General features: G+C 45.9%; 1 protein-coding gene across 1 annotated transcript in view; it reads right to left on the reverse strand.

Moving 5' to 3' along the window:
- Positions 1–8,272: 8,272 nt before the first annotated feature.
- The window catches only part of mpg (N-methylpurine DNA glycosylase), a 64,577-nt gene continuing 59,184 nt past the window's right edge, over positions 8,273–13,665 (reverse strand). Inside the window, exon 4 of the mRNA XM_039774470.1 lies at positions 8,273–8,964. Within this exon, the coding sequence (XP_039630404.1) occupies positions 8,582–8,964 (383 nt within the window). The 3' untranslated portion in view covers positions 8,273–8,581. The remainder of the gene's footprint in view (positions 8,965–13,665) is intronic.

Raw genomic sequence — 13,665 nt, forward strand, 5'->3', positions numbered from 1 at the left:
GGAGTGAAGTAATGGATAATGTGCTGCTTGGGATTACAAACCGCTGTACGCTCCAAACCAGATCCCGGGGGATTACATTTCATAGGTAAGGCTGAACAATTATTTTGGCCATTAGAAAATCCCGTTTTGTAATCTTAGCACTCAAGGTCACCTTACAATAAAATTAAACAACATTAGTAAAATTAAAAGAAGAGAATGATAAATCAAACATCAATAATTAGCAACCAAACAAAGATAACTGGCAGTAACAGTGCAAAATTCACAACTGGTATGCCAGTTTGAAAAGAGAAGTTTTGAGGGCAGTTTTAAAATGTGATATTGAATTGAGCTGACGGATATGAGAGGGAAGAGAATTCCCGAGTTGAGGAGCACCAGGAGAGACGCTCGAGCTGCCATAACACTGAGTCTGACGTGTGGGACAGAAAGTCGAGCTGCAGATGAGCATCTGAGTGAGCGAGAGGAGTGTCAGTCTGGAGGAGATCAGTGAGGTGTGGAGAGCTTTAAATGTTCAGAGCGGGATTGTGTATCGTATTCTGTAGTGAACAGGGAGCCAGTGACGTTGAGAGAGAATCGGTGTGAGATGTTCAGTGGATTTAGAACAGCAGGTTATTATCCTGGCAGCAGAATTTCGAAGAAGTTGTAAGAGATGGATACGTTTTTGTGGAATGCCAGACAGAATAGCATATCAGTAATCTATACGTGAGGTGACTCGGGCATTAACCGATACTTCAGTGCTGGGCTGCGTAAGAACAAGATGAAATCTAGAAATGCTTTGGAGATGGAAGAAGTTAATAATAATTATTTAATAATTGCCATTATTAGTGTATAAATGGATATAAATAATTGCATGTAAACAATACTGTTTTAAACGTTGTTTTTTTATCAGAAAACCCGGTTTCCACGTCTACCTGTATTTAGTTTAAATGGCACTTTTGCCACTCACAATATGGCGGACGCGCTGACGTCTCGTGTCAACTGGGCAACACAGTGAATGCGCCGTCTGTCTATATATGTCTATGGGGCGCTGATCTGTGCGTCATCGGATTACCCAGAAGCCATCGCGAAAGCGTTGTAGCGCGTCAGACGTGATTTCTGTGTAATTTTCAATTTGCCTTTCATTTTTGGTTTACCCTCGTTATTTATTTATTACGGAAGCGTATTAGGGCCACGGATAAGAAGAAAAAATACGGACACCGTGAAGGAAAAAAATGTATTTGTCCGGAATAAAGTCGACATGTCCACTTTATTCTCGATATTTCTACTTTATTCTCGCCGTTTGTGTCGACATGTTGACTTTATTCTCGTAGTTTGCCATTAAAGTAGAACATCGTAAACTAAACTTCATCTTAAAATGAACATTTAATGTACTAGATTTTCACATGTCCCGTTATACGTTAATGTAGCACATTAAATGCTTTGTGTCAAGTGTACCCCGCGCTTCTTAAACTGACTTTCTTTTGCGATCCCAACACAGAATACGTTAATTCCATGATATTCCTGCTCCCTGAACATTTCCAATGCTAACATAAATACTCGGTATAATACACATGATGAAATGCATTACAGCATGTATTAAACACGGGGGGGCACGGTGGCGTGGAGGTTGCACTGCTGCCTCACAGCAAGGGGGTCCCTGGTGTTCCCATATTTTTTCGGGGGTTTACTTGAAGTGCTTCAATTTCCTTCCAAAGTCATGTAGACTGTGGGGTTTTGTTAGGCTATATTGACCCTGCTAGTGGGGGTGTACCTCGTGTTCACCCTGCGATGTGCTGGCACCCCGTTCAGGATTTGCTCCTGCCTCGCGCACGATGCTTACTGGGATGGGCGCATTCCTGAATGGATGGCACAATTAAACATGAAAAACGAAGATTTCTTTAAAGTTCTGAACACTCTGTGGTCAACGTTTACAACTAGTTTTAATTTAATAAAGACAATTATCGTGTGGTGATTGGTTATGTGGAGAAAGAAAAAGGAAGGATAAGAACTGGGGGTTTGGTACGTCAGACAGACAGCACGCCAGCAATAAAGAAAGCCCGCTCAGAAGCGTCACCTTGCCTGCCTGTCTCCGGACCGTGGTCGGGGTGACGCAGGTGAGCTTCTCCTTCTTCGTGTCCAGTGGTGTGAAGCTCCAGTCCCTGAGTTCCCTTGTCCTAATTTACAGCAGGGAGTGACGCACAAGGCTTGACTGCTCAATGGTTGACTTTATTATCTCTTTCTTTTAAAGTGCTTGTTTCAGCTTAACAGAGACCAAAACAGGAGGACCCCACCACGCCAAAAACCTAAAAACCAACCCCAGTTTATCTCTCCATCTACATTCGAAACTCCACCCCTCAAACACCGACAACTCCACCCACATCCCACATTCAGTATGATCGGGATGTCAGGCTGCTATTTCAAGCTCTGATCCCAACAGAAGAACATCCACCACATCACGAACCCCACATTTACACAATTTCACAATATTTCTTACAATATTTCAGCTAAACCTGTGCGATGCCCATTCATACTCGTCACTCCGGCCATAAAGTTCTCCTGGGGATCCCTTACGGCGAGGGAGCAGCAGTACCGCCATACCATCGTGCGTGTTTAATACCTACTTTAATGCATTGCATCCTGAAAATGACATCAGGTATTTATCTTAGTATTCTAAATTTTCAGAGAGCAGGAATATCATGAAGTGAATGGATTCTGGGCGGTGATCGCTGCCTGCGCCTCAGAAGTCAGTTTAAGAAGCGTAGCGATTAAAAACTGGGTCGGCGAACACTTAACACAAAGCGCTACATTAACTTATGACGGGGTTTGAGAAAATCTGGCAAATCAAACATTCATTTTAAGATGACGTTTAGTTTACAACATTCTCCTTCTAGTGACAAACTACGAGAATAAAGTCAACATGTCGATTTTAATTTTTGCTCGACAAAAACGATTTTTCTCGACAAAAACTTTTTTCTTCTTCTTCTCTGTGGCCCTAATATACTTCCGTAATTTATGGTCACGTTTTACAGTACAGTACATTAATTTATATGCGTCAGTCAGTCCGTGTCCAACCCGCTATATCCTAACTAGAGGACCACGGGGGTCTGCTGGAGCCAATCCCAGCCAACACGGGGCGCAAGGCAGGAAACAAAGTGCCAGCCCACCGCAGGGCACACACACCAAACACACACTAAGGACAATTTAGGATCGCCCACACCTGCATGTCTTTGAACTTGTGGGAGGAAACCCACGCAGACACGGGGAGAACCCGGGAAGCGAACCCAGGTCTCCTAACTGCGAGGCTAACCACTGCGCCACCGTGTTGCCTATACGCGTATTTGTTTAATTTTTTCCCCCCAAGATGTTCCTCCGTACATCGCTGTGTAACCGTGACGGCCTGCGCGTTCACATTCTAGTAGCGTCACTGAGCTGTTCTAATGCCCGGGGTGTGTTTGGGGGGTTCTGCGGTCGGCAGCTGTCATTATCCACACCTTTTATTTTCATCCCCTCGATACATCTCAGTTCATCTGAAGGATTCCATTTTTTACATTTCGCCCGTCTTCATTGTCTGCACACCCTTTGGTCGGCTGGTGCTTTTTATAAAGTGAGGGAGATCAGGGTTCATGTCTTCTTCAGTTGCCCAACCTTTATGTACATCACAGCATAGCAGACACCTGGTGCAGGGTGGTGGCGAGTTTCTTCTTGTAGACAGCCGTATATATTTTGTCTGCATATAATCCGTATAGGCGGCACGGTGGCGCAGTGGTAGCGCTTCTACCTCGCAGTTAGGAGACTCAGGTTCGCTTCCCGGGTCCTCCCTGCGTGGAGTTTGCATGTTCTCCCCGTGTCTGCGTGGGTTTCCTCCCACAATCCAAAGACATGCAGGTTAGGTGGATTGGCGATTCTAAATTGGCCCTAGTGTGTGCTTGGTGTGTGGGTGTGTTTGTGTGTGTCCTGCGGTGGGTTGGCACCCTGCCCAGGATTGGTTCCTGTCTTGTGCCCTGTGTTGGCTGGGATTGGCTCCAGCAGACCCCCGTGACCCTGTATTCGGATTCAGCGGGTTAGAAAATGGATGGATAATCCGTATATATTTTTTCTGCATATAATTTTATTTGTTGTGCTTTATTTTTTGTCAACTCTTCTGAGGAGAAATGCAAGTAATAATTTTATGGTACGGAGTACATCTGACAGTAAGTTTGATTTGATCATTTGAACCCGGGCTCATGTCGTTTCCAGTTCATGTCTCGCATGCTTTCTTGCCTTATTGCACAGAATGAGGGTGCCAAAAAACAAACAAACACAGAAACAGCACGCTGCCATCTGAAGAGCCTTTCAAGACCCGTTAGCATTACTCTCACTGCCACCAGGTGGCGCTCACGCGGCAGCAGTCCGGTTCTGTATTTTATTTTATTTTATTTTGTTGCTCCAGGATCTCGTCGTCTGTCGGACGTGCCAGTGACTGCAAACCGATGAGCCGTGGCATGAAAGATGGGGAATGAAAAGCAAAGCAAAGCCAGGCGCTCGCCCAGCGCTGGGTCCTTCATGTAATTGAATTAAGGGAGCGTCGAATTCCCCCAAGTGATAAATTAGAAGCAGCAAATGGAACAGAACGAGACGGGGAAACGACGGCCGAGGAATGAGGCGGCTCGGGGGTCTGAAAAATTCAGGAAGGCCTGAACGTGCCCAACGACCGAGGTGGACAGGATAAGGGGGTCCTTAGAGGTCGGGGGAAGGCAAAGCAAAGCCTCGTTTCTGCGGAGGGCGGCTCTACTGTTGATGGTTTAGTGCTCGATCAGCTCTCTCTACTGTGGAGATATCACTTGGGGGTCTAGGGGTCTCGTTTGAATGCTTTGAAGTCAGGTCTCATTAACCAAATACGAGGCCTGTGCTGAGAAGACTTTCGTGTTCGGACTTGGGTTTGATGGCTTCTAGTGCTCGGAACCCTGGGCTGATGTTCTCCGATGATGGCGCATATCGAGGTGAAGATTTCACGTCTCGCACTCCCGCAGTTTGAACCCGCGCATTCCCTTAGGAGATGTGGTTTGATGTTAAACTCCAGTTTGAACGCTCCCAGCGCTCCGACTCCCCGTCTGATTTATAAATGTGGTGTTTTCACTTGGAAGATTTGGAGTCCCCTTCAGTTGGGGTTCAGTTCTCGGGTGTGCGCCCCCCTTCTATGGGTTTTAAACGTTTCCCTTCCATTTTTGGGGTCCAAAGAGGTCACAGTGGCCAGTATGTCCACAGCGCTGTGAAAAAGTATTAGCCCCTCTTGTTGTCGCCATGAATGACTTTCGATCTGTAGACACCATGGAATGTCCGTCTGTCTGTCTCCTTTAAAATTCTACACCCTTTGACCAAACTGCACCAGATTAGGACCATACAGACAAGAAAGACTACTTTGAAAGTCAAACATTTGTCCCTGGGGGTCCCAGTTCTTTCTTTTTTTTTTTAAACCCGTGAGCTACAGTTTGCAAAACAGCGCCACCTGCTGGCTCAGAGCAAGCGAGACATCCGAAGAGACCTCAACCAACCAGACCAGCGCGTTTATGGCCATTCATGGGGGGCACATACCTTTTCACATCCCAGAGCACCTGGGTTATCTTAGACAGAACTGATCCAGGGTGCCTGGTTACAGTGGTCAATGTGTGGGCAGCGCTGTGAAAAAGTATTTGCCCCCTCCCTGTTATCCTCTATTGCTGTCGCAATGAATGACTTTCAGTCTTTAGACACCATGATATCTGCATGTGCACGTTCTTCTTCTTCTTCTTCTTTCGGCTGCTTCCATTAGGGGTTGCCACAGCAGATCATCTTCTTCCATATCTTTCTGTCCTCTGTCACACTCATCACCTGCATGTCTTCTCTCACCACATCCACAAACCTTCTCTCAGGCCTTCCTCTTCTCCTCTTTCCTGGTTGCTCTATCCTTAGCACCCTTCTCCCAGTATACCCAGCATCTCTCCTCTGCACAGGTCCAAACCAACACAATCTCACCTCTCTGTCTTTGTCTCCCAACCGTCCCACCTAAGCTGACCCTCTGATGTCCTCATTTCTAATCCTGTTCATCCTCGTCACGCCCAATGCCAATCTTAGCATCTTTAACTCTGCCACCATGGAATGTGCATACATAAAATGAGACGTCTGTCTGTCTGTCTGTCTGTCTGTCTTATACGATTCTACACCCTTTGACCAAACTGGACCAGATTAGGACCATACAGACACGAAAGACTACTTTGGAACTCGTAATTTTGACCCGAGGGGTCCCAGTTTTGAATTTTTTTTTTAAACCTGTGAGCTACAACTTGCATAACAGCGCCACCTGCTGGAAGCGAAACATCAGAATCAGACTATCAGGTTTTTGTCTGAAGGTCCAAGTCCTTTCATCATAAGGGGGATGGGGGGCACATACTTTTTCATATCCCAGCACACCTGTGTTTATCTTAGACAGGCCTGGTACAGACCGCTGGGCAGAGGGGGTCTGTCCTCATTATTTGCCCCACTCGATGCTCTGCCACCCTTGTTCTGTCCTCAATGTTCTTCCACCCACCTGGCCGCCCCCCTGCCCACATTGGGCTTCCCTCTGCCTGCAGACCCCCAGCCTTCTGACATGTGGAAATTCAGTTAGCGCCGAAGTGGGAGCCCCTTTACTCTCACATGCACTTTTATTTAATCCCCCTTTTCCTTTCATGACCCATCATTTTTAAAGCTCTGAGAGGAGTCGCCATGCAGATGCTGACAGATTGACTTGAAAGTGGTGGCCTCCTGCCAGCTAAGGCCCATTTGATACCAAACCCCCACCCCAACCCCGTCTCCGGTCTGCCGCGTCCATCTCGTGTTCAAAGCCACAAAGTGGCTGCTCAGCACGGGCCAAATTTCCGTGGTTATCATGATGGCTTAGGGGGCGTTCTGCCTCTGCCCACCCTCTTGTGCCCACTCACCTTCATTTAAGTCCATCCAAGGGAGGCGCCAAGTCGGCGCTGGAGTTTAAAGAATGGCCTGGCACGGCTGCAACCCCCCGGGACTGCCCATGACGCTCAGGACCACTTTATACTTGTCAATCCAGAAAACGGAGGGGGCAACCACTTGCCTTTTGATGTCTTACCCGTGTCTGACATGAACTGAACTCTCTTCTAACAGCAGGTTCTGTGAAGGGCGCCATCAAATATCAGCGTGCCCACCCCTGACTAGCAGCTCATCCTCTTTATGCTGATACAAGTTACACTGGCAATGGCAGCGAGGCCCCCTAGTGGACTGGACAGCGCAGGTTCTGAGGTCCGCGCTTCCTCATTTCCTCTGCCTTTTAATGTCTCGTCTGTTCTGCATATTTTTTTTTACTTGTCTTCTAATGTCGGGTGTGTCGTGAAAGGCGCTATATGAAATAAGAGGTGCCCACCCCGATGAGTGACTCATCCTTTTTTGCTGATCCAACAGTTACGCTCAGAATGGCAGCGATGCCCCCTGGTGGACTGGAGCGCAAAGGTTACGAGGTCAGTGATCTCTCGATTCCTCCGCCTTTTCACGGCACTATTTAATCGGATGACAGGTGTGTTTTGAAAGGCGCTATATGAAATATGAATACCCACCCCAATGGGCGGCTGATCCTTTGTTACATTGAGAATGGCAGTCAGGCCCCCAATAGTGCCTTTTAATGTCTCGTCTGTTTTACTTCATTTCTGTTCCACACGTTCTTACTTGTCCTCTAATGGTCGGTGTGTCGTGAAAGGCGCTATATTCTCATCCTTTATGCTGACACAACCAGCCACACTTAATATGGAAGCGAGGCCCCCTAGTGGGCAGGACAGCACAAGTCAGCGCTTTGCCGTTTCCTCGTCTGTTTCACTGCTGCGCTATTTATTCTGCCCGACACAAGATCAAGATCCTGGGTTCAAGGCCCTGGCGTGAGTGACCCGGAGTGCGTCATGTTTACCTGCCGGTGTTCACACTCAACCCCCCAAAAAAGAAAAAACAACTTGGGGACAGCCCTGTTATGCAATCCCACTCTTGTTCAGCAGGGCACAGGAGAGCGGCGTCGTGTTGACGGACATTTGCCCAACGTTTGACGAGGAGGACGCCGAAGTGGCCATTTGTGCGGCTGGCACCCCCTGCTGGACACGTCTATTATACCAAAGGCCCACATCTTAGGCTAACGGTCTCCATAACGAGGGTGTGTGTGTGAGTCAGTGGGGGGAGCCCCGGCGCCACCTTGAAGCGTCGGTTCCTGCAGTGCCCATGATGCTGCCGGGACTGTCGGATTGTCTCCGGCCCTCCAACAATCATAAAGCGGATTAAGGAAACCTGATGCTGGATGGAATCGATTATTTATTAATATTATTCCGATAAGTGATTCTCAAAAGAACATTTTGTGGACAGGGAAACGGCCGCCCTACTCAAATTATTTAAAGCCTGACATTTTTCATTTGCTTTATTTTTGGCCATCACCAACTTGGGTACACAATTCCTTGAGTTCTTTGTAAAGGGGTCGTGGCAACAGCCAGCGCCATTTCATATTGGGGGCTGCGTGACCATGCCAGATAGTCGAGATCCCATTAACTATTTGATCACACAGCCACTCCACTTGCTTCCCAGTTTATAGGCACAGTCGCCGGTATCAAGTCACGTGGTCCGCGCTGCCCCGCTCCGCCTGCCTGTCCGCCACGCTCACGCACCGATTTCCTAACACGTAGAAGCGGAGCGGCTTGGCGGTCCACTCTTCTGCATAGCCGATGCCGATTCGACTCGCGGACACGACGGCGTGAGGCTGCTCAGCGGAAGGGTCTTCTTCCAGCCAGATCTCCTCATCCGTCGCCAGGTCCCGCCGGTCAAACCCTCGTTGGATGGCCAGTGCTTGACAGAGCTTCGAGGGGCCATTGCAGAGATCTTTGTCTTTCAGCGCTCGCCGGCTCTCCTTCCGTCTGACGCTTCGGAGCTCCTGCATGCGCTCCACACCAAGCAGCGGCTCCAGGGAGCGCAAGAGGACAGCCGCCCCGTCACCTGCGGAGAGAAACAACCTGAGCACGGGGACCAACTGGGCAGCGAACGGCCTTCACGGTCATCTTTTTTTTATCCCCCCCATTCTCTACACTTCAAGATGCCCCCGTAATTGTTGCTAGACTTCTCCTTTTACATTTTTCCCGAGCTGGGAGCCGCGCTTTGCCGTCCTCTCCTCTGAAATTTTTGTGGTGGTGAGCGAGAAGTTCGCTAAAATTCCTCTTCAGGAGGACTAGTTTTGTTTTTTGTTAAGAAGTGAGGATTGGCTTTTTCTGGAACGTTCCGGCTGGGTAACATTTTGAAAATGGCCGCTCTGCGTTCCAGGATTACCTAAAGATCAACTCCGTCAATAACCGTTAACGTTTCAGTGCAGCAAAAAACCTCGACTCTCCGATGAAAAGGCCAGCAAAGAAATGATCAAATTTTTAATATTATTGGAGAAACGTTTCTCTTAAAGTGGCACTTCCAGTTTGCGTAAATTGCTCAAAAGTTGATAGAACTCAACATTTTGTACCTAATATTTGTATGCAAAATTTGGTTGACCTAAGTGAAAGCGTAGTCGAGTTATCGTGTTTACACACACACACACTGACATAATTCCATAAATGGTATTTTTGGACTCTAAAACATCGAGATTCATCAGAATCTCGCAATTGTATTTTTGGAACGATTCCAATACTTTTCCTATTCTTCGTATACAAGAAAGTCAGGGAGGTGTAAAACGTCGAGATCCATCAAAACTTTAGACGATTACAATACTCACCCCTATACTTCATATACGAGAAAGTCAAAAATCTAAATTAAAGTAAGCTTTCCTAATCCGGGGTGTCCATGAGAAATGCGAAGATTTACTTCATGATGCAGAAGTACATAAAAAAAAACACAGACACACACACACATTATTCCAAAAACGGTATTTTCAGATTCGGGGAGGTCTAAAACCTCGAGATTCATCAAAATCTCACAATCGTATTTTTGGAACGATTCCAATACTTTTCCTATTCTTCGTATACAGTAATCCCTCGCTATATCGCGCTTCGACTTTCGCGGCTTCACTCTATCGCGGATTTTAAATGTGAGCACATCTAAATATATATCACAGATTTTTCGCTGGTTCGCCGCTTTCTGCCGACAATGGGTCTTTTAATTTATGGTACACGCTTCCTCAGTTTGATTGCCCAGTTGATTTCATACAAGGGACGCTATTGGCGGATGGCTTAGAAGCTACCCAATCAGAGCATGTATTACATATTAACTAAAACTCCTCAATGCTATAAGATATGCTTCCCGCGCGGAGCTCGATTGTTTGCTTGTCTCTGCCTCTCTCTCACCCTCTCTGACATTCTCTGCGCCTGACGGAGGTGCTGTTTGCACAGAAGCTGTTTGCCTAGTAGTGGATACAGACGCACCTCTAAGAAATGGCGCTTTATCGCGGTGCTTACAGAAGCACACTTATTGATTTTTTGATGGCTTGCTTTAATCTCGCTCTCTCTCTGACGTTCACTGCGCCTGACGGAGGAGATGTGAGCAGAGGGGCTGTTTGCTTAGAAGATACGGACGCTCCTCTAAAAAATGCCGCGGCAAACTTAAAAGCACACGTTTTGATTTTTTGATTGTTTGCTTTTCTTTGCGAGCCGCTCTCTCTCTCTCTCTGAAATTCTCTGCTCCTCAAGAGAAGATATTTGCATTCTTTTAATTGTGAGAAAGAACTGTCACCTCTGTCTTGTCATAGAGCACAGTTTAAACTTTTGACTAAAGGGTGTTATTTCATGTCTAGAGGGCTCTAATAATGTTAACAGGGTGGGAGAGTTTATAAGGGCTTAAAATATATAAAAATAACCACACAAACATATGGTTTCTACTTCGCAGATTTTCACCTATCGCGGTGGCGTCTGGAACGCAACCCCAGCGATCGAGGAGGGATTACTGTACAAGAAAGTCGGGGAGGTGTAAATTGTCGAGATTCATAAAAATCTCGATATCGAATCATTGGGGGCTGGGGGTGCCTAACATCGGTCCTGTGCAACCCAAGGGTGGCTGCAGGTTTTTGCTCCAACCAGCTTCTGTTCTTAATTGGACTCCTGGACTAAATAAGTGATGTTTTATTTCTCAAGTTCTGTGTTTTGGGAACAAAATAGAAATTAGAAAAAGTTTGGTAAAAAAAAATATATTAAAATGTACCAAGCAGTTATATGGGGATAATGTATTTTTTTTCTTTTTAACAATATTTTCATTTTGATTTTGCAGGTGTTCTAATTGTTTAATTAGTGGGGCTAACGCTAAAGTAGTTGCAGCCTTTGATTATTCCGTGTTGTTTGCCTGGGTGTCTGCTCTGCTCGTTTTAAATTGTCATTAATAAGATACAACGAAACACAGAGAAAGGGCAAAAAATAATGAAATCAACAAAAAAGAGTTAAGTATTTAAGTGTAGCAAAAGCAGAAATATTTCTAAATGTCTTATAAATGTAAAAATCCTGCTGCTGTGCTTTTCTGAATGTCGAATAAAAGAAAGAAATAATCCCAGCTAATGAAATGAGATCAGTGGTGTCAGGTGTTGTCACTGATTAGGAATCTGGTGGGAACAAAAACCTGCAGTCACAGTGGGGGGGGCACAGGACTGAGGGTGGGAAACGCTGGTTTAGACGATTACAATACTCACCCCTATACTGTACGTCATATACGTGAAAGTCAAAAATCTAAATGAACTAAGTCTTGATGCAGAAGTACATAACAAACACACAATTTGTGAATTTCCCCTTGGGATTAATAAAGTATCTGTCTGTATCTATCACACACACACACATTATTCCAAAAATGGTGTTTTCGACTCTGGGAGGTCTAATACTGTACATCGAGATTCATCAAAATCTCGAAATCGTATTTTTGGACGATTCCAATACTTTTCCTATACTTTGTATACAAGAAAGTCGGGAAGGTGTAAAATGTCGAGATTCATCAAAATCTCGACATCGAATCTTTAGACGATTACAATACTTACCCCTATACTTGGTATACGAGAAAGTCAAAAATGTAAATTAACGTAAGCCTTGATGCAGAAGTACATAACAAACCACAAACACACACACACATTATTCCAAAAGCGGTATTTTCGGACTCGGGGAGGTCTAAAACATTGAGATTCATCAAAATCTCGCAATCATATTTTTGGACGATTCCAATACTTTCCTTATACGAGAAAAGAAAACCTCTCGCGGTTCAGAGTGGTGCTGAGGTGTGACCCCCTGCACGGCCGCGCTCTGATCCCAATCTGGGTGGTCCGTCGTGTGGTGGCGTCTCTCCTCCCTTATTATGTAGCACTTGTCATAGCTTCACGGTTAGGTCAAATATCCGGGGGTCTTACTTGTCTGTATGTACCATCAGTTGGTGAGGAGGAGTGAATTGTGGAGAGAGTTACCTCGGAAATGTCGACAAAAGCACAAGTTATCGTGTGATAAAACACACCTTTATTTGAACCCGGGACCGTGTTTGGGGCTCACTGACAGCTTGGTTCCATCACAACAGATATAAAAGACACCACATTAACAGACATGAAAGGAACTCGGCGTCTATTTATGATAAAGTGCATTTTATGTCAGTCGATCTGCGATATAGTGAGGTGGGTCCAGCTGCAGACCTCCGCTGGACAGCCAATTGGATTGCAGGTTTTTGTCACCTGCTTTACTCGACTCGAGTCACACAGCCCTCCTCTTAACCACCGTGTAACCAGGTGTCATCACAGACGTGTAACAATGCGAGTGGAGCTCTGGGGGTCCGCAGCAGGAGTCTGGTCCATATTATAGCACCTCTTCCATGGACCTGTCTTTCATGTATCTCTACTGTAAAGACCCTCTCATATCTCTCTGTTATAAAAGGAAATCCTGAGACGAGACTTTCTCGGAGATAATTTCAAGTCCCGCCCACCTCTCTAACATTGACAACCCCACCCACGGTCCACTCGCCTCTCGTTCGTGTGAATGCTATTGTCAGACACACACGGTTCCTGCGCTCTCAGCTCCAAGCGGGGTCGGAAATAAAATACAAAGAGCAGAAGACAAAGTAGAAGGTCGTTAAGAGGTTCAAAAACGTTGGCACAATACACATGCACAGCAGGTTAGAGATAACGGAAGCACGAAAATTCGAAAGTCTCCAAAAAATTATAATAAAGATCACATTAGCGCAAACAAACGGAAATCATTACTCAGTGAAATAACAGAACAGCGAAAAGAGATTGAATATATTGTTCGGATTTAAACTTTTACGTCAGAGACTTGTAGATCGTCTAATTCGTGTGGCCATCGGGGAAAAGTTGTGTTTCCTCCCAATAAAGAGGCGTATCTGCGAGAATTCAAAGATTTGTTGTTTGGTGAAAGTGAACTCCCGCGAGAGAAGAGCTTATGTAATGGGATTTGGAAAAGTCCCGCCCACATCTAAAACACTTACCACCACGCGCTCGAGTCTGTCAGTCAGTCAGTCAGTCAGTCAGTCATTATCCAACCAGCTATATCCTAACACAGGGGTCTGCTGGAGCCAATCCCAGCCAGCACAGGGCGCAAGGCGGGAACAAATACCGGGCAGGAGCGTTCAATCATTTCTCATTTGTGTGAATGTTATTGTCAGACACCGAAATTCAGCAGTTATACGAGCGATGTAATTCCAAACACGGAATCAAAATTCAATCGAAAGGTAAAAGTGAAAAGAGATCGA

Source organism: Polypterus senegalus, chromosome 13 (genome assembly GCF_016835505.1).
Source record: "Polypterus senegalus isolate Bchr_013 chromosome 13, ASM1683550v1, whole genome shotgun sequence".
In the NCBI taxonomy this organism is placed as follows: Eukaryota; Metazoa; Chordata; class Cladistia; order Polypteriformes; family Polypteridae; genus Polypterus; species Polypterus senegalus.